The following is a 22,317-nucleotide window of genomic DNA, read 5'->3' as shown; positions in this document are numbered from 1 at the left end:
TGATTTTTATCTTATTTTAACTATTGGATTTTGAATTGTTTTTTTTAACGTTCTTCACTGCACTTTTCTTATATATAAACATCTATGCGTGGAATTGTCTGTCTGGCCCAGAACTGCGAGGCTACAGCATGAAGCTGAAAGAAATCGACTCCATTGCCAAAGTGAAACCGCAGATGAAAGAGAAACTCTCTTAGCCACTAATACACAAGAAAGGTGAGCACATTGGAAAAATGAAACTTCAGAGGAGAGAGAAACTCGCTTAGCCGGTAATGTACAACCGATGCGATCGATTGATTGAAGTGCCAGACCCCCTGGTTTCTAGGAGCCTGGGCTTTTTACAGCATGGACTTACACACCTAGTTTTTGTATAATTTATTGAGGAAATTTTAACTACTTTGCACTTTTTAGACACTATTTGTTGCCTTTTTGACATGAAGCACTTTGCACCTCAAACTTCTTCTGTGTCCTCAATTGTTCATCAGCGGTTACGAACTACAAGATACTCTGGTAAGCAGAAGGTGCCCATTGATCATCCCTTCTCGTCACAGTTGTTTTTCTAACATTCTAATGTTTTCAATATTTTACACAAAGGTCAAGATCTACACTTGTTTTTATCCAAACCGGGATCAATTTTCACATTTCTAAACTTACGTTTTTTAAACAATGACAACATAACAAAGCTCAAAAGGAACAGTTTATTTAAAAAAAAATCTTTTAACACTTTTTAGTTCTAGAATTATTTAAAAAAAAATTAAAAACACACGCTTTAATCTACAAACATTTAAAAGCAGCTCTCAAGAGCTTGTAGTAAAAACATTTTTTGCATCATAAAACAAAAGAGAAAACAAGTATGTAGTTACAGTATTGTGATTCTACAAGCATGCATTAAACTCTTCTTAATCCTTCAAACAAATTGAACTTTTTCAACCATCTACAATTTATTATAATAACAAAAAAAAAAAAAAAAAGATCTCGGTGAAAATGTTGTTAGGGTGTGATGTCATAATAATACACTGGAAGCAAACAACGAGTGAAGGTTTGGAAGCTCCTGGCTGCCAGAAAAGCAACAAGACAACAAGGTGGTTTCAGACCTGCTGGGGTCCTAGTTGGATTTTTTCTTTTTTGTGAGTGCATAAAACACATTTGACACTATGATGCCCCATCATGGAGAAAGTCAGCAGGACTTTGGATAAAACTGTTAGGAATTATTTGCATTTTGACTGCACTAAAGTTCTCCAGCAAAAATTGATCCTAAACATGCTTGTGAATTTTCTCTCTTTTTAGCCAGTCAAACATTTCAAAGATTTCCTAACAAAAGCTTTTGTGCAACAAAAAACATTTTAGTTTCTTAAATGATGAGAACAACCAAGTGCATTGCTGATATGCAATTCACATCAAATAACTGATTTTCTTAGAACAGTCTTAGACCAAAGAAGAATGTATTTATATTAAAGGCTGTGTGAATGATGCTCACATTTCTTAATTTCGTACAAAGGTTTTCAGGCTTCCTTTGTACAGTCATAATTTAATTTAGTTAAAGAAGCACAGAACTGTGGATTATGACGCGTTAACAGACAGCATGGCGCTTTTAGATTTGCTGTAGGTTTTGTACAAACTGGACACCGACTTCTCCGTCTTTCTACCTACCATTCTCAGACATGAAATGCAGGGTGTCATGACAAGCCAGAGCATATCCCAGCAGTACTGGTTACAAGGCAAGACCCTCCTCAAACACACATCCTGGAGGGCCACATTGGCTGCAAGGTTTTCAGTCCGGCCACTTTGTTACTTACTAGCCGATTTCTGATGACAATGAAACACATTAAGGTGATTGTTAAGACTCTGAACCCTTAAGATTTTTTTTTTTCCTCAACCAGCAACCAAACAATAACGAATACAAAGTGACGCAACATGACAAGCGAACCAGTGTGTCCCTCAGGTGAAAGTTGGAGAAACATTGATCTGTAATGGTCCACAAAACATTTTGGTGGTGCCCTTGAGAAAAGAAAAAAAAAAAAAACAACAAACAGTTTTGAAAATATTTTGTGTGGTAGAAATACGAGCACCATTAAGTGGCTGGTTTCACAAACAACAAGAATTGGCTTCTAATTAAAAAATTGCTTGGACTTTGAGATCCCCATTTTAACTTGTCATAAGTTGACTGACTAAGCATCTTATTTTTCTTTAGCAGCTAGTTAATAAAAAAAACAAAAAAACAAGGGGTCAGTGACTTAATAAAGCAAGCCAATTAGAATTAACCAAAAGAAGCCTGTTCAAAGGCAGCAGAAATTACTTCCTATTGGAGGAAGAACAAAAACCTGCAGCCCACGTGGCCTTCCAATATCGGAGTTTGACACCCCTGGTCTAGGACTGATCATGTGGTCTTGGACAGACGGTTAACCCAGAGCTTCCAAGTTGGAAATTCCACGTGAACTCTCTACAAACTCTGCACTACAAGTCAGACATTTCGGAGAAAAAACAAAGCTGTGTGAATGGTTGGAGTTGCGATGTAATGATGACCCTTCATCTTAAGTCAGTTGTAAAAAATAAAATATATAACCTGGTCAGTGAAAAAACAGCATTTGGAACATAGTGATACAAAAGTCATGTTTATTTTGCTTTTTATTTTCATGAAAAATGCTGTTTATTATTGATTTTTTTTCTTGCAGACTAAGTAACAAATCAACAGCGACTCCACACTTCTCCAAATTGCTCGACAGGAAACCCATGTGAACACCCTGCGGTAGGAAAGAAAAGTGTTACAAGTTGGTGCTCCGAACATTCCAAGAGCATAAGTATGGAAATCCTTCACCTGCGGAGAAAATGTTACTGTCTATTAATTCAAGATTTAATATACTACCATGCAAAGGAAAAAAATTTTTAATAACGCATAATTAAACAAGTCTGAGTAAACTGCAGTTGAAAGACATGAGTAAACACTTAATAGACTTGCCTCACATGTGTGTGTATATTTTATCTATAAATATCTCTATATATATATATATATATATATATATATATATATATATATATATATATATATACACACACACATACATATGCACACAGTATTAAACATCAATATAGAACTAGAATTTTACTTTCTAATAAAACCAAAAGCCCCTTATTGTTGTTTAAACATAAGCAGGCATGTGCATCTTTAATTTATATGGGCATAAAAATATAATCATTTGTGCTTTTATGTTTTGTAAATCCACAGTCAACTAGCCATAGTTCAATAATTACGTTAATGGACTGATATTAGGTCCATTTATGTTAGTCTGGAACTGCTGTTTCTTCCTGTGTGCCTTTATTATGTAATTAATAATTTGTAAAGTTTGTAAATGCACTTACCTGTGAACTTGTTACAGAGCTCTGAGCCTGACTCCATGAAGAGTGCAGTACAAAGGCAAATTGAATTGTGCCACACAGACCTATCTTTGCAACAAATACATTTTATAAGGTAAGGACAAATAGGATTAATTAATTGATCACCCCTTAATGTACATTAATATGAAAATATATAGCAGACATATATATATATATATATATATATATATATATATATATATATATATATATATATATATATATAAATATATATTGTTTTAATGATACTAAAGTAACATTCAGGAAGATAATGGCTGGGCGTCTAGTTGTGTTTGAAGTCTAACGATCCATCACAGATTCAATTAAGTTACTGGTAATTGGTGTCCATATTAAACGTATCTATTAACAAACACCTTTAAAGTCTAAGCATCTTTGCGACTGCTAATATTTTAACTCCCACTGCATTAAGTAACAATTTGCCAATTATGTTGGTTCAACATGAAAGACTTTCACAGGTTAGTATCACCTAGCACAAACTTATAAGTTTCTCGTACTATACTGTATTTAATGGATACACTGAGCCAGTTCCGACCGATAGCGGTAATAAATGTGTACCTCATGTGAATATTTGTGTGGGCTGCAAGTTGTTCCCCGAGTTTGGTTTGTTTACCAGGTCCACTCAGTTTATTTTTGTACAGCACTATTCACTGAGTGCTGTGACAAGTTCTCAGGTAAAATGCAAACATAAATATTAGAATTGCTACATACAGAATTAATACACATAAAGACACAGAAAACAAAGCAGAAACTGACTAACATACAAGGAAATGAACAATATCTGTTCATTAATTAGTTCTTGAACTGTGACCGTGCACCTCCACTCATTTTCCTGTGATTTTTAAAACACTCTCAAGGCCTTAGACAGGTTCTTTACCTCTTGAAACTTGATCCCTTTCTGGTTAATGTACTCCTTTGAAAATAACGATCACATTGTTCCTTTAGAGTAAAGTGGATCATTTCCAGAGCCTTCATCTGCCAACAAAATATTCTCTGATAGGCTAGCAATGTAACCAACCAAGGAAAATGTCATCACCTAAAATAAAACTAACTAAAGCCTGTTTGGGGGGTAGGATTAGTTCTACACCAGAGGGTGGGGGTAGATGAATTATTGCTGGAGGACCTCAGTAAATGTAGTCACTGTGTGACTTGCTCATGTCAGTAACATTTTACTGACTGCGTTTTCACGTCACAGTAAAGATTACCAAGCCAAGTCGGTAAAACATTTATCCTATGTAAAACTAGTTCTGTGTGAATTGACAAGTCAGTTAAACTCTATAATTTGAGCGATTTGGATGGGATTAAAAATTACAGAGGTCTTTCAGTAATGATTACTTCACCCCACCCTCCTGGTGTAAAACTAAGCCTGTCCAAATAGGACTTAGACATTTTTGTTAAACAAGAGGAAGAGTATTGAAGTTTGACAAAGTAATTTATACATCACGGAAAAATGAATCGAAGGAGAAGAGGAATTAAATTAAAACAAAACTTTATGAACAAACAGAGGTCAATAATAAACATTCATAGCTATGCGTTGAGGTCTGTGCCTACTGGGATGAAACACAAACTCTTCGTTAGTTCTTAATGAATAAGCGGTATTTGTGTATCGTGATTTTTATTAACTATCAGAATATACTTATGGTAGAAATCACAAATCAAAAAAGCCTGTTAGGAAATGAGATACTCCACAAGAAAAGAAGAGCAAGTCATTCATGATATCTAACATTATTTAAATGGAATAATGCAACTCTACAAATCTCTGTAAAACATTACATAATTGATTTTTGGCACTAAAATGTTCACAAACTATGGAAGGATATTCATAAACTAAACTGCAAGGCTTAAAAAGAGAATCAAGTCAATAAGTCAACTCACAAGGTTGACCCTGCACATTTTTAAACAGTTTATCACTAGACATCATATTATATACATTGGAAATATAAAATTGAAGGTGCTTTCAGAATTCAGTAGGTATTTTCTTCCCCACCAAGCTTTGTTCATTTATAAAATATCATGCACGTCCTTATTTTAAAGGTATATTCAAAAAATGCAGAAGAGCAGATTAACTCGTTTTTGCTTTAGCAAGATGAATACCATTAGAAAGGTAATGTTCATGAAAACTCTATAAACAGAGCACCAGTAAATCACATACATATCTATACTTTGATAAGATAACCGAAGTATTGCTTTCCGTAGTGGTTCAAAAGGCTTCAAAATGTGCCTGCCTGTAAATGATCAGCAAAGAAGCTGGAAGACCTGTACAAGACCTGGCCCACATAAACCTTCACCCAGTTGTACTACATGACATCACACCAGCAGTAGTAATGACCGAGAGAAGGTGACTCCTGGTTAACTGTACGAGAGCTACCTCTTGGCCAACATTCCCGGAGCTCCTCCCCGTTCACCAGAGCCACCCCTCTCACAAGGTGACGCACCACGATGCCCACAGGTTTAGCATTTTAAAACACTAGAAAATTACTTCACTGCAAATACAAAATATCATGGCCCCCCTCACACCAACCTGCCCCAACCCTACCCCCACCCTTCCACCAGTTTTAAATTCCTTCAAGGGACACTCTGAAGGCAACAGTTAAGATGCATCCAGCTGAAGAGTCCATCTTGTTTCAGTAACAAAGCAAGTAGAAATGTGTACAGTGATGTCTCAAGTAAACAGTGCTTACAGAAAAATATCCAGCCTTGGTGGCTTCTTGTTTTCATTGTACAAACAGACAAACTCTGCAATGGGGTCTCTTCTGGCTGGTCAGGGACACCAGCTTTACAATAAATCCAGTGCTTGTGAATCGGACTTGATAGAAAATGATCGCTCTCGACTAATTCTGCCACATTTGGAGAGACCAAGTCAGGAGATTAGTAAGGTTTCCAAGATAAAACAGTGCTTTTATAAGAAAAAAAGGACAATACGTCTTCACCATGTCACATAAAGCAGCCAGCTTTGTTTTGCTGAAGGTATTCCACAATAAAAGTATTTTTGAACTGCTGATGATAGAAAAATCTAAAAAACAAAATCACTTTAGAACTTTTTTTTTTTTTTTTTTTAAGGCCATGTAGAATGTGTCCTGAATGGACGAGTTGTATGATGACCCACTGTGATGATACCATACTGTCATCTGTCTTCGGAGGAGGTCACAGTAAAGAAGAATTGGTTTAGTCCACATTTGAACACTACAGACTTGTGGAACATAAAAAAAAAGCTTCAGGCAGATGATATCACAGTGACTTTTGAAAGGTGCTCTTGTCTTATTCCGATGCTCGACTGCGAGAATCTTCCATTCTGATATGCAAGATCAATTTCATCCAAGTGTCTCCTCTCGTCTTTTTAATACCACATGATTTTTTGTTCTTCTCACTATAATGAACATTTAAGACATTCAACTAACAAACAAAACAAATAAAGCTGTGCATTACTGATGGCAAGAGAAATCCACTAGCCACTCCCCCTTTTTTATCAAAATGCAAAACCTGCGACACTTACAGCAGTCCCAATCATCAGAGGCGACATTCCCATTCTTTTTTACGGTTACAATCCTCTTAGTCTATGTGCCAGTTCGCTAAACAGCTCAGTCAGCCATTCCAGCTGATATGACCAAACCAGGTCCTAACATGTGTCCTTTTCTAAGGTGAGGTATTTTTTTTCCAGCACTATTTCCTTTGCATTGCGTATCTGCCTGCTCTCCACTATCTCACCAGAACTCTTACTTACATGTAAATTACATTTAGATTACAATACAAAGGCGCTCTTCACCCTTGACAACCAAAGCCAGCGCTCGCTGCCGTATCTGTTGTTTTTTCTGGCCACTATGTCAAAATAAGCTAAGGCAACTTTGATCAAAGGCAGGCCACTGGCTTAGTAGTGCACAATTAACGTCAGAATACAAATTTAAAAAAAAGTAAAAGTCTTGATATGAGTAGAAAACAAGAATGGGTATGTTTCACACCAGCGGAGCCACTATCTCCTTACAAGGCAAGGGTCCAAGACAAATTCCTTTGTATGCAAACATTAATCTGGAGAGCTTGTGCATGGATGCAGATTTCACATACATTGTGCACACTGTACTGTGTACATTAAAAAAAAACAAAAACACCACCTCCGCTCTTCAATGCTAGCAAACTGAAAAAGGCCACATTTACATTGAAATGCACAAATACAGCAAAAGCAAAATTCTGCAACTTAAGAGTGGAATTTAAAAAAAAAGACCAATTTTAACTTAGCAAAGCAACCTCTGAAGACATCTCCTTTATAACTGTTCACTTCCTCTTTCATTACTCTCTTATACACACACACACACCTTCTTTGTACATATACACCATATACATACATTCATACATATACACACACACACACAGAAACCAACAAGCCATAACCAGAATTGAGATTTGTTTTCAATTTTTTGGTATGAGAAATGCAAGAAGTTTGCATTCTGTTTACATAATTGTGTTTTACTCATTGGACACAGGCAGAAAAAGTGAATCCTGTTAGCAGTAGCAACAGGAACATTTGGGGGAATGATCAGTACAACCGTTTGCACTTTATGATAAGTCAAAAAAAAAAAATCAATGCAAAAAAAGTGTCCCAGGTAAAAAAACAAAACAAAACAAAAAAAAAAACAGACTACCCACCATGTAGTAGCTCAGATCAATGGGACTGATGCTATCACAGTAGCTTGTGACAAGCTTAAAATGTAGGTAGTGTGGCTCTGTCCTGGCTTGATGCTATAATCCTAATTAAGGATCACATATAGCTCTTCCATTATGATGTAAACAATCTATAACCTGAAAGACCATCTGACAAGCATTCTTGTAAACAAGCTGCTCCTGAAGGCGTAGAAATTAGACAGAGGTCTCCGACTGTAGTCGCATCACAAACTTGTGACTCTTTGGGTCAATGAACTCCTCTCGGACCTGCAAGAAGGGAATTTGCTTCACAGTAACCACTAGGGAGAAATCCATCCTTTTCAGAGCAAAAACTGCCCCCTCTCTCAAAGACGAGGTTACTGGCTCCTCACTGACCAGGGTCCACTGGCGGCCTGCTGTGTTTTCTCTGTGATATTGGACTGTGGGTCCTGGCAGCAAGTACCGCTCAAGAAATGCCTGTGAGTCGGGGAAAATAAGAGAGAGATACTGTAAATATTAGAGAAGTTTATAGTTAAGAATACTACCACTAAGCAGTCTTGTCATATTACAAAAAGCAAACAAATCTGTTTTTACATTTGCTTGTTGCCACCCTAATATAACATTCTCAAACCTGTTTAATCAAACTCAGGATTACAGGGGGATGCAGCATATCTGGGTAGCGCTGCACACAGAAGCAGGAAACAGCTCTGAAAGAGAGTGGGGCCCTATGGATTCCATTTTATTTTTTCTCAAATTCCACTTTAATTTTTTTCATTTTTGGACTTTAGATATTTATTTCTTGATTCAGATTTTTATGTTTTTATTTTCTGTTGCAAAAAATAGTGTAATAAGGGCTCAATAAAAAATGGAGTGTGTTTATTTTATTTCTTTTTAACATCTTCACGTAAATTGTATGTAAAATAATCCAATACAAGTGCTGAAACTTTCAACCTTAATTGTCTTAGATAGACAGATGGAACAAACAATCTTTATTTGTCTCCAGGGGGATATTTGGCTTTTTACAGAAGATAGTGTGAGATTTTTTAATTCTTTTGAGACCCCCCACCATGGGGCGAAACGCCAAAACACAACTGACGCGTCTTCTTTTTTGTCAGTGGGGCAACCACAGGTACACAGTGCAACTGAGGCAACCGCAAGCTCACCGCCTCCTCGCGCAATCCATCTGTCACCTGATGGGTGATGTGGGGAACATTATAACTTGGCCACCGAACTGGCCCCTGCTCTACCCGTTTACTGTTTCTGTGTGTAGTTGCATGATAGCTCCCGCTGCAATAAATAACCTTTCCGTTCCAATTTCAAGTGGAATAATGCTAGTTTTCCTGAAATTCTTAGACTCTGCCTCATCTTTTGGGCGGAAGGCAGCAACTCACGAGTCACAATAGACAAAATGAGCAAATAAACTTTTTTTTGGCTTTTTATTGAAGCTCTTTAGTCTAGACCAAACTAGCCAGACAGACAGATGGATAGATCAAACAGGGGGAAAGTTTGGCTTTTTACAGAAGCTCTATAAATAGATTAGATAAAACTGATTAGATTAATAGATTGATAGATCTATCAATCAACAGATTGAACTTTGTCACCAGAGAAATTTGGCTTTTTACAGAAGCTCTTTAGATATAATCAATAGATCAAACAAACAAACTTTAACACTAGAATTACCAGAGTCTACAAAAAACTCGTAGATCCGGCCCACCTTAAAACCGTTCTCACCTCTCCTTTGTCTTCTAAATGTGCTGATTAACACGAGCAGCAAGCAGCTGTCTATTCCATCCCCCACCGCCGCAGAACGTTCACTAAGTTTTCCCACCTCATGCCTTGTTTGATTATCTGGGAGTGACTGAACTGCTGGAGTTTTAGAGTGGAAATAATAGATCGCTATTTAGAACACACACAGTTCATGTGTGTTCCGTTTCTACAGTAATCTGTGCAAACACATTTTTAAAACCGAAACGTTTTTCATATTTTAGTAGTAAATGACAAAATGTAGGCATAATCTATATAATGTGTGAGCCCTGAAGTCCAAAGATCAAGTTAACACTTTCACAAAAGGTTCAAGGATAATACAACAGTTTCCGTGGCGTAGCGGTAAGATTGCTGACTTGTAATCAAGTGTCCCCGGTTCGATCCCCACTCACTCCTATATTTGCCATTTTCAGTAGTGAGCTGCTCCTTTGTTAATATTATACAGTACACACATACATTTAGTTTGCGTCTGTAACACATGGTGTGACATCATACACCATAAGGTGCACACTAATTCAGCATGAGCAGGAACACTTAATAAAACTGAATAAAAAAAAAAATCAAGTGACGGTGAGATACGAAGAAGGCAGATTCACCAGCATTTGTGTGTCAGCTTTTATCCCTCCAGATGAGAGAATGTCCAGTTCCATTGTCTCAAAACACCACTCACATCTCCAGTTATTCCATTTCAAATAAAAAATAACAGCGTCAGATCCCTGGGTTGGGGGGGTGATAGTATGTATCGTGATTGTGATTTAGAGAGAATAAAAGTAAAAAAAACTAACTTCTACAAGCCCTATAAATGCACACCGTATGTTACAGATGCAAAGCAAATGTATGTGTGTACTGTATAATATTAACAAAAAGAGCAGCTCACTACTGAAAACGGCAAATATAGGAATGAGTGGGGATCGAACCGGGGACTCTTGATTACAATTCAGCAAATCTTACCGCTACGCCAAGGAAGCTGTTGTATTATCCTTGAACCTTTTGTGAAAGTGTTAACTTGATCTTTAGACTTCAGGGCTCACACATTATATAGTTTATGCCTACATTTTGTCATTTACTACTAAAATATGAAAAACGTTTCTGTTTTAAAAATGTGTTTACACAGATTACTGTAAAAACAGAACACACATGAACTGCGTGTGTTCCAAATAGTGATCTATTATTTCCACTCTAAAACTCCAGCACTTCAGTCACTCCCAGATAATCAAACAAGGCATGAGGTGGGAAAACTTAGTGAACGTTCTGCAATGGTGGGGGATGTGATAGCCGGCTGCTTGCTGCTCGTGTTAATCGGCACATTTAGAAGACAAAAGACAGCTGAGAACGGTTTTAAGGTGGGCCGGATCTACGAGTTTTTTCGTAGACTCTGGTAATTCTAGTGTTAATTGACCCTAGGAGGATATCTGGCTTTTTACAGAAGTCCTTTAAATTGTTTAAATTAGATTAGATAGAGATAAATCGATCAATGAATCAATCAAACAAACAAATTTTATTTGTCCCCAGGGAAAATTTTTGCTTTTTACAGAAGCCCTTTAAATAGATCAGATTAGATTAGAATGGAGATAGACAGATCAATTGATGGATTGAATAAACTTTGTCTCGGGGGAAGTTTTGCTTTCGATCGATCGATAGATAGATAGATAGATAGATAGATAGATAGATAGATAGATAGATAGATAGATAGATAGATAGATAGATAGATAGATAGATAGATAGATAGATAGATAGATAGATAGATAGATAGACACAATAGTCTGAACACACACCAGAATGACTAAAAAGGAAAATATTAGAAAGAAAGTGAGGCCTTATGCAGGTGTATTGCTTTTGGTATAACCTTAACATGCAAGTTAAACTTAAAGATTAAAGTTTACATTAACACACGTCACAAATTAAAATGAGTTTTAGTGTACTTGCAAGAGTAAATAAATGTAGACATTTTGAGCCTTATCAAAAGTCCATATTTGAAGTGAAACTGCATGAACGCAGAACTAGTCACTTTGCCATCTTAAAAAAACCTCTCCATTGAAATGTTTTAAAGGATAGTTGAAATAGTCAGGTGTACTTTGTTTTTGTCCATGAGGGCTTTCTATTTTCGGCATCTTGTTTCCTGGTTATGCACCAGCATGCTTACAATACTAATTAAAAATGGACAGTTTCTTCATTTTTCTCATGCAGAATATTGGATTCAGCACAAGAAGCAACAAGATCTTCCAGAAACTCATGTGTAAAATCACAAGCTCTTAGCACACTTGTGACTGTGGTTTATTGAGCTGCAGAATTCTTCTAATCCTGCCTCCGTTCTTTGTTTTTGAGTTGTGCTATTGACTTAAGGTGGTTATCGTAAGTGTCTTCGCTGGTCCTGTCAATGATGTCTTGCTATGCTTTGCTGAACTATAGTACTTGTCTCATCACTAACTTTGGCTGTCCGTATCGAATTTCTCATTTTTCGAAGGCTTTGAAGTTTCAATTGTCTGATGCCTCAACGTGTTGTTACCTTTCTAAAATAATTCAAACAAAACTGCCATCTGCTTTGCATGTCCTCATATTGCAAATTAAATTTGATACACTTGACTATGAACACTAAACTACTTTCTCATACAGTGTGATCTGATGTACATACTACATAGTCACATCAATAAAGCATGTCTTTTTGTTTTTGATAAAAGATAAATGGATGCCTTAATGTTGCAAAATGGGATAAAACTTGAAATTCTGTGTGATTCTGTCTTCATGTGTGAATTCCATCATTTTTCCCCATGATTTCACAAAAAAATGGAAACCAAAGGGCCCATGCACACACCCACACTCAGGCAGGGCCAATTTGAAATCACCAATCAACCCAACACTCTAATCATTAGAGAAGTGAGAGGGAAACTGACCAAAACATATCATGAACATGTAAATTCCACATGGAGAAGTTTCTATTAAAGTTTAGATTATGGATAAGATTAAACATAAAAATTCATAATGCTTAAAAAAATACAAAAGTTACTAATTATTTCACTATGTCTTACATTTTTAGGAAACATAGGCCTACACTGTACAAAAGGAAACCAATGATCACTAAACAACACCTAATTAAACAAGAGGGATGTAAACTTGATGTTGTTTATGAATTCCATAGGAATTTTTCAATCATTTTTTATTAGCTTTAGGAAATAAAATTGGACGTCCTCATTTCAAGTGTTACAATAAAGGAAGGCTTCAACTAAATAATGCTAAAGACAAGTCTGTCTGAAAATCATTAGTACAGAACATAAAAACCTCTAAGAGCTCCCCAGAATACAAACAAGTTTCAAGCAGATGATATTACAGTGACAGTGATGTTGGCTTTTGTGATAGCTTCAGGAATCTTTCATTTCCTAATGTGAGATGAGAAGACAACCACACCCACCCACACATACATACATACATATACATACACACACACACACACACACACACACACACACACACACACACACACACACACCACTTAGTCCTTTAATGTGTAAAGCAAAGTTTGGCTTACCTTAGGTGTCATGTCATGCGTAATGCAGAACTGTAAGTGTTGCAGAATGCTCTCCATGCTATGGTATGGCTGCTGCCTTGTGGTCCGAAGGTACTTCTGCATGGCACGTGCCATTGAGGCAAATATTGCCTGGGCTGCTTCTCGGGGGTCCATAATTTCTCGTGGATTCTTTTGATCCTCATCCTGCAAGCGTTTAATGTGCGTAAAAGCCTCCTCTACTGCAACCACAAGTCTAAAAGAATAACATTAAATATACATAAAATTAATCTTAATTTTTTAGACACTGCTGTAAGCCCAAGGCAACAGTCAAAGCAAAACACAAATTATAACTGAAAAGTAAAGTAACAATGCCTGATATACGCTCAGAATCAATTTAACAAGAACTCTAAGGTAACATGCATGTCCTTAGTAAGAACCAAATAAGTGAAAACTGCAATGGGCATTAACCCTACTGCCTCCCAGTTCCAGATTCCTGGGCTCTAATGCTGGCCTGGGTGAGGTTTGCATGTTTTCACACTCTACCTATTTGGGGTTTTCGTTGGGTATTCCAGTTCACTACCCACATCACAAAAAAACATTCAGTAGAGGTTAGCCAGTGATTCTAAACCGACAGTGAGTGTGTGTGTGCCTGAAGATGTCCTTCAATAGTTTGGCTCCCACCTATTTCATTTGGCCCTATGCTGTTGGCACTGGCACCAGTCTATGAGCAGAATAAGAAGGTTAGAAAATGGATGGACAGATGAAGTTAACGGGTAGGCAGGTCATTTCTGTGTCATCTTCTCAGAAGAATAAGGCATTTTGGCATGAATTGACAATTAATGCGTATTTCAAAACTAACAGCTCTTTCAATATAATCATCATTACAAATACACAACCTATCATACAACATGTATAAGAGAAGAATATTCTAGTACTGGAGGTCATAGGTATGCTTTAAACATTTAAGAAATTGTTTTATTACAGGTGCTCTGGAGAGAGGGGTGATATGCATGGTGGCCTTCACTAATCACAACTGCACTGTTTGCTTGCCACATAATTTGACTGATGCAGATTGTCACATGTTGTGGATTTTCTAGAAGTTTCACCTTTGCTTCTGTAAGTTGCAAAGGTAAACTTTTCAATTTGCAGGATTGCTGAACCAGGCGAAACTGCACAATTCCATCAGAAAAAAGTAAAGCAAAATGGTATTTTACAGTCAGGATAGGCCTAGATAAAATATGTCGAGAAGGGTGCTGTTGTCATCTTTAGTGAAAGAATGGAGGAGGCTGAGGTAAAATGAAGGATATGGTTCCACAGTCTGATCACATCCTCAGCACAGTATTATCAGCCAGTCCACCCAATTGTCAATAAGCCCAATTTTACATTTTTTTTTTTTTTGACTTAAAACTGAACGAGAAACTAGCACATAAATACAGACATGTGCTGAATGGTTTCTGACCAAGTGGAGGTCATTAATACTTACGTCCTAGTGACACAAGAACTGTACACCTGCAGCTGCACTGCCAGCCATAGAATGATACACCATCCATTTTCCAACCCGCTGAATCCGAATACAGGGTCACGGGGGTCTGCTGGAGCCAATCCCAGCCAACACAGGGCACAAGGCAGGAACCAATCCCGGGCAGGGTGCCAACCCACCGCAGAGAATGATACACTCTGCATATTTAAGTTATATGTATACTGTAGTACATTTTATTTGTAATGTAACAGATACAGTATAAGAAGCATTTGCTTTTGATACTTTTTAGAGATTTTAATAATAAAATGCAGTACTGTACACAAAACATTCTGCAAAACATTTTGGTTCCAGTGAAGTGTCTGCAGCTGCCATTTTTCCATGGTTTTCTACTGCCCGTCTTTTGAATTGCCATGGTATTTCATAGTTTATTTTTCATGGAAAAAGCATTGTATAATGGTGCAGTGGTCTTTTAAGTGTCCATAAATGCTAGGGATGCGTCCGCCAATGATGCTGGACTGATTATTGTGACCAAAATTGTGACTTGAGCTGAAAGGCAGCAGGACCCCGTGCCTCCCTAAATTAAATTAATATTGTATCGCCTCACCACTGTGGTGCTCGCTGCCGCAGAGTCACTGGATCCTTTGCTCTTTACAAGGCTCTTTTAGGCAGCTTGCTATTGCTGAGCTGGAACGCTTTTTTGACGTTGGTTGCCCTGCCATTTTTATTGGCTCCCTCACAGTCAGCTTTTAACTCTTTTTGGGCTGATTTATTTTTTCCTTTTCTTCCAGGGCTAAATATTTTTCCCAAAAAACTCAGTTTTCTGAAAACCACACAAAGCAATAATTTCTCATATAACTGAACATAAAATGTCTGTTGCTGCATGCAGTGCACTGTTGGCCACATGTTAGGTGTCTCTTGACAGCAGCAGCAGCGGTGGGCACAATACTATGAAATCTGGTTTGTATCTCTTGTCATTTTAAGTGGCATTTCTCAGGCGAACGTCGCCACATTTGCATGAATATCTTCTGCAGCATAATCACCTGGGGACCAATCAGCTGAGCCCGGTAACGCACTTTCATTTTAGATCTTGATCTCCAGATCACTTGCACCAACAAGTCAGAGAACAATTCAAAATAATACAATATATGCAAAATGTTGTCCACTACGTATTTGGCTTCGTGCTTTCTCCAGATGTCGATGCCATTTTTGCCACTGTTTACTAGTTGCTACACACACACACACACACACACAGGGATTAGATGTCAAGTCATCAAGTCTAACATTCCTTCAGGCAAAGAGAGTCTACCTTTACCATAACAGTGAGTTTTTTTCAAAGCTTACAGCTGTTTATCGCCCTCTACCCCAGGATGTTGACTTTTTTGACATCCGCCCTCACCCCCTTGAGTGCTTCCTAGTTAGTTGGCACAGTGGACTTGTTGAGCCCTGTGCTGTCAGATGATACAGCAGTGATGTTGACTGCTGTACTGGCATGTGATGTAGCAGGGATGTTAAACGTGATCTGTCCATCGTGTGTGAGCAGATGAATGGTGTTTCAGGTCCAGATCTCGGCTTTGAGACTCTCCCTCCACTGCTACCCTGCAACACCTTTGCTGCCTGCCTTGTCCTTTGCCTGCACATTCTTATCACTGGTTAAGCTTCACACTGCTCACTGGGGTTAGAGGCAACTTGATCGGACATGCTTTTCTCCAGCTCCATGAGCCTTGTAAATATCAATAAATCTTTCATTATTATTACTATTATTATTTCACATGGTCTCATATGTTTTCTATCTTTTGGAAGGCCCTTTAAGGTATGTTTTGACCCACGCTGTGCCGTATGGCTAATGCATTTCGCACACACCGTCTTCCCTTCCATGGACTAGCATGCAGCTATTCTATTTGTGCTACACCATACTATCAGTTAAAGTATATGTACCAGTGACCCACTTTAGCTCAGTCTAGAATATCACAATAGGTTTTCCTTTATAGATCATGTTACCCAATCCAAAAGGTATGCAAAAAATCCAACACAAAATGGGCTGAGTTTAGAGCTCTCCCAAAACATGCAACCTGTGAAGATGGGCACCGGTCAACAGTGCTCACCGTTTGACTCATGTACAGGACACATTTTAGGAGTTTTCTGTACAGACGGGGTCCACTTCTTACACAAATTCTAATCTAACAATATTTTTCCCCATTTCACCCTGAGATCCTCTAGGGGTGAATTCTTTACAATGCTGAGGTTCAGAGCATTCCAATGATGTATAGTTGTCTATGATTGGTCATTCATATTACATGTCACAGCTGTGTGTAAATGACAGGAAATAAATTGGACGTGCGACTACTCACTTTAACACACAAGCTTCTGTGAGAGTACATGTGGATTGTTTTGCTGACATGCAATAAGACTTGAAGTTTGTACTAGAGAAAATGTCATTTTCTTTTTTTGATGAAGACGACAACATACAGTTTAGGAAGCCCTAGAACATGTACTCAATGCTAGTGATATGGATTATGACCCTTGAGTTTGATCAGAACCTAAGTTTTGACTATTGTGAATGACATGTTTGCTGAAGGACACACTTGACTTTTAAGTATTACTTACTGTATAGCATAACTTTGAAGTGTTGCGGCATGCAGTTTTAAAGTTCAAGTGGCATGGGTTCAATAACCATATCTGGACGCTGTCTGTTGTACGTTTTCCCTTTGTTAGTTTTCTGAGCAGGGCTGTTTCAATTTGAACTTAAAATGCAGACAATGTTACTTAGTGTACCAGTAAGTACTGTTGGACTGTATCTGCATCTTTCAAATTTTCACATGGGGATTCCCCACCCAACCACCCAAGCCCCCGACTGAAACTTTTTCCACCTTCTTAGGGGGTCAAGGCTGTCAAAAAACAGCCCCTGTTCAGCCCCATTGAGACATTCCTTGCGTGATTTTGGGCCGTACAAGAGTGTTGTTGTTGTTATTAGGTGGATTAATGGGACCACACAAAGTTCAAAGCATTCCAAGGTACACATGTGATGTGATATCAGAGGCCACTAGGCATAAACACTTCAATCATGGCCCAAACATTGTTTAGTTGCTCTTTCTTCAAAATAATACTTCTAGTGGCAGACAATATTTTTTATGTTTCCTAGTAACTCATGTAAATTCATTAGAATTTTCTTTATACCAGATGGCCAGGCTATGTATCTTCTATTCAGATACAAAGCAGGACCTTGTCTTTGAACGAATTCATTATCAATATCAATACGTTTTATCACTAACCAAGTTAAAGCAAGTCTTTGGGTTTTGGGGAAACCCTGCACATTGATATAGACTTCCTAATTATTTGTTAGTTTGTGTTCTTTCAGGTTAGTTTAACTATTTACCTTACTACAAATTCACAAATGTTCTTCAATTCAAACAGTCTCGATCAATTTTCAAATAATCATCAAAAGTATTACCTTGCTTTTCGTTTTCTCACACGTCTCTCCATTTCTGCCTCTTCATAGTAATATTCATTATGGCTGTTATCTCGTCTCCGGGCTGCAGCAGCAATCATTGCACGGGACTGGCCTGTTGAGTTGTTGGTACTGTTTTCTGAGTAGGCATGGAAAATTAGTTTAATAAAAAACTTAAACACAGAAACAATTTCACGTAACCAAACTGACATAAAGCTATGACAGCATGAGCTGAAAGTTATTAGATAAACCATTTTTCAAAGTAGCTCATATTTATTTCTGATAGGATGACACAATTTTGAAAAAGATATATGGCAAGGGGTAAACAAGCTGAAAACACGCTGTCAGTAGTATATTATATTGAACTACAACCGTGGTAACTTTAGACTAATAGACAAATGATTATGAGCTTGTCAATTCTGCAGTTGTCATTCAGAGACATATACTAAGGATTTCTTTAATTTGGCAGGATATGTTGAGATTCCGTGATTTTGCTAAGCATAATTCATTTTGTTGAACTACTCTACCCATTCAAATCAGGTAGATCATTTTATCAGAACACGAATGTCACACATTTAACAATTGCAAATTATATATTACATTAAATACACCTCCACGCATACTGCCTAGTAATGAAAGTATGACTTGAATTTGGTAATAGTAGCCTTTTTGCACTGTTCTTCAATCTTCTGCTCTGCAGTTACCCCAGCTCTACTCATAGTCCTGTGGAAATTTCACCTGTTCTAGGATGTGTCCTTTTCTGATGCTTGAGCATACATTCTGTACTACCATGCGGTGCTAAATCAGACTTGCATTTTCTGCATGTTATAGTTTTACCTTTTCCTTTAAGCCAAAAAGCCTAACTTGCCAAGAAAAATATTACATCAGTAGACTAATAATGCTGCTGGGATATTATTTTATTACCTTCTCCTAGAGAGTACACCTTGAACCCTGACATTTTCTTGGAGAGAATGGACTTAGGAAGGTTCAGCAAAGCAGGGTTGTACACAGGGAAATCACTGTAGTACCTCTCAAGAATCCACACAGCAGCACGCTGAATACTGAAGAAGAGAGAGAAGACAGAATTGTGATACCAAGTAAAAGACAATCAGGCATGCTACATCAGTTGGAAACTCACTCGCAAAATGTGGTAGAATTTATACAGGTCAATTTAGAGGTCTATATGTAGTATACCATTATTCTGCATCATTAATAAACATGTTCAGTTACATTAAGGAGGCACACAATGTTTTAAAGGATTATTTGGTATGGACTATTTCCTTGAAAAGCTCATCCATTCCGTTCCCCTAGACTCCCCAAAGTAGCATCAAATTGAGAATTTGAAGGTGCATAAACTCCTTCTCTCCACCACACTACTTAGCAATTTATTCCATGTGTCTATGGTTTTTGTGCAAAATCAACTGGGATCCACTATACTCGTTCACCTCATAAATTTTAAACACTTTGATCATGTCACCTCTTAATCTCCTTTTGCTTCCTTCAATTGTCATACTCAATTCTCATAGGCGGAGTGGTGGCTCTGAGGCTAGGGATCTGGACTGGCAATCGGAAGGTTGCCGGTTCGAATCCCGTAAATGCCAATAGGGACTCTGCTCTGTTGGGCTCTTGAGCAAGGCCCTTAACCTGCAATTGCTGAGCGCTTTGAGTAGTGAGAAAAGCACTATATAAATGCAAAGAATTATTATTATTAAAGAATTATACTTCTCAGTCCTAGAATCAGCCTGGTCAATTTCCTCTGGACTTTCTGTAGTGCCACATCTTTTTTTGAAATATGTAGACCAAAACGCACAGTACTACAGGCATGGCCTCACAAGTGTATAGGGTTGCACTGTATACTAGTGCTGTAAAATTACAGAAAAATCTAAATTTTAAAACGGTACAATATCAGCATTTCTGGATTTTTGGTTCTGGAAGTAAACATCAGATTTCTTCCATATCCCCTATCCCACTTCCCTTGATGTTCGCCCTTGAGTTGAGTCGTCCTTTTTTAAAAAAAAAAAAAAAGAGTTCATGAAATGAGTCTACACACTTTAATGTGATTACAATTCGGCCGAGGAACACCTCCCCCTATTGTTTTGATATGATCAGAACTTCATGGGGTATCCTCTTATTCCACTTTAAGTGTTGATGTGATTGCGACTTCGTGGAGACTTGCTTTGATACACTCAGAACTTCACGACAGAACCTTCACACCCCCTAATTGCTTCGGCTTCACAGCAGTGGTGAAGAGTAAGTCAAGGGTTTTGAAGTTATCCATTACTTTCTTGTGAACCATTCTGGTACCAGTACAGGGGTCTGAAAGCTGGTATCGATACTGAAGTCAAACTTTTAATTCCTATCCAACACTGCTAGTGCATTACATAACAAACATAACCCCTCTCACACATCGACATATGTAACCTAAGATTCTATTGGCCTTCTTGATCACTTCTGCACACTGTCTGGATGTAGATAGTATTGAATCCATTACATCTCCTAGATCCTTCTCATAAAATGTATTTTGAACTTTTGGACTTCCCAATGTGTATTCAAATCTAACATTTCAATTTCATACATGTAATAGTTTACATTTACTTTCATTACATTTTGTCTGCCAAAAATCTGCCCATCTTTCAAATGACTACTTATCTAAAGCCCACTAATAATCAAGGTAAATAATATATGTTTTTGTTGACTCCTCATAGAATTCAGACATATTAATACAGTATAAAAAATAACCAAAAGAAAAATAGTGAAACATGACTTTCCCTATCTGAACCCATGCTATTTGCTATAACATTTGTTCCAGATAAGTGCTGCTCGATGTTTTCCTTAACAACTGATTCCTGTAATTTATCTGTGATTGAACATTGTACAACAGGATAATATTTGCTAGCTTCCAGTCCTTAGGATTTTTCCCAGTTTACAATGACTTTTGAAGAAATTTCTGTTAACAGTTTATATGTATGCTTACTTACTTCTTTAAAGCACCAACTGCTAATATGGGAATAGGTCAAGTGTCTTAATGAATATTTGTTTTTTATTGTACCTATCATAATGAAAACTACAGCATATCACCTTGCAGACTGCATTATACTCTGCAGCACTTCTACAGTACTGTACTTTCTCTGAACATCGGTTTTCCTTTAACTGCTAGTTAAAATCTGTGCTGCATTCTAAAGCATAACCTATATGAATAACGTAGAAGTTGTTTTGAACAGCCTGAACCTAAAAAAAAAAAAACAAAAAAAAAAATTCTGCATTGTAACTGGATGTATTTTAACTGGATTATCGAAAACACCTCGCGGGCAAATTTTCACGTGATTAGCTTTCTTTTGACTTGTGCCCATAAAATAAAGTGCATTTGGAAAGTATTCAGACCCCTTCACTTTCTGCACAATTTATTGTTTTGTAGATTTAATTTTAAATGGATGCTCAATATGAATGATGACAAAGTGGGAATAGGCTTTCAGAAAGGTCTGCAAGTTTATTAAAAATCAAAAACTGAAATTCCTCATTCATACAAGGTAACTATTTAGACCCTTAATTCAGTACTTTGTAGAAGACTCTTTGGCAGCAATTACAGCGTGAAACCTTTTTGGGGAAGCCCCCCTACAACAATCATTCCCAAACCCAGTCCTGGGGGCCCCCTGTTGGCTGCAGGTTTTTGTTCCAATCAACTTCTTTTTGTAAAATCAGACTCCTAAACTAATTAAGGATGTACTCACACTAGCAGTTTGTTCTGTGCCCGAGCACGTTTGTCCACATGTAACCCCTTCAAAGTCTAGTTCATTTAACTAGTGTGATTGCTCTGTGCTGGGCCAACTGTACCGTGCCTTAGCCCACTTGGAAGAGATAGGCCTAAGCGCCATTCAGCAGGATTCAAGAACAGTATGATCTCTAAATGTGCCTGAGCAGCATGGAACACAGACATGTCGTCAATGATGTAACATCATTTCATTCTACACAATTTGATTTAAAAATACATTTTTATTCTCACCTTACAGATGATTGTGAATTATAATTGGCAAGAAAAGCTGCAAATTCCTCCTTTAACATGATTTGTCTCTGTAAAAATCTTCTCGTACACGCTGCACAATTAATAGC

At 37.5% G+C, this 22,317-nt stretch overlaps 1 protein-coding gene across 1 annotated transcript in view; it reads right to left on the bottom strand.

The window, feature by feature from the left end:
* Positions 1 to 3,609: 3,609 nt before the first annotated feature.
* Positions 3,610 to 22,317, bottom strand: part of vangl2 (VANGL planar cell polarity protein 2) — a 101,590-nt gene continuing 82,882 nt past the window's right edge. The window contains exons 6-9 of the mRNA XM_028821129.2: positions 19,135 to 19,271; positions 18,214 to 18,349; positions 13,307 to 13,538; positions 3,610 to 8,496 (exon numbers count right to left, since the gene is read on the bottom strand). Coding sequence (XP_028676962.1) covers positions 8,236 to 8,496; positions 13,307 to 13,538; positions 18,214 to 18,349; positions 19,135 to 19,271 — 766 coding nt within the window. The 3' untranslated portion in view covers positions 3,610 to 8,235. The remainder of the gene's footprint in view (positions 8,497 to 13,306; positions 13,539 to 18,213; positions 18,350 to 19,134; positions 19,272 to 22,317) is intronic.

The sequence above is a fragment of the Erpetoichthys calabaricus genome, chromosome 16 (assembly GCF_900747795.2).
Source record: "Erpetoichthys calabaricus chromosome 16, fErpCal1.3, whole genome shotgun sequence".
In the NCBI taxonomy this organism is placed as follows: Eukaryota; Metazoa; Chordata; class Cladistia; order Polypteriformes; family Polypteridae; genus Erpetoichthys; species Erpetoichthys calabaricus.
Note: the sequence above shows the minus strand (reverse complement) of the source record. Positions and strands in the feature narration are given on the sequence as shown.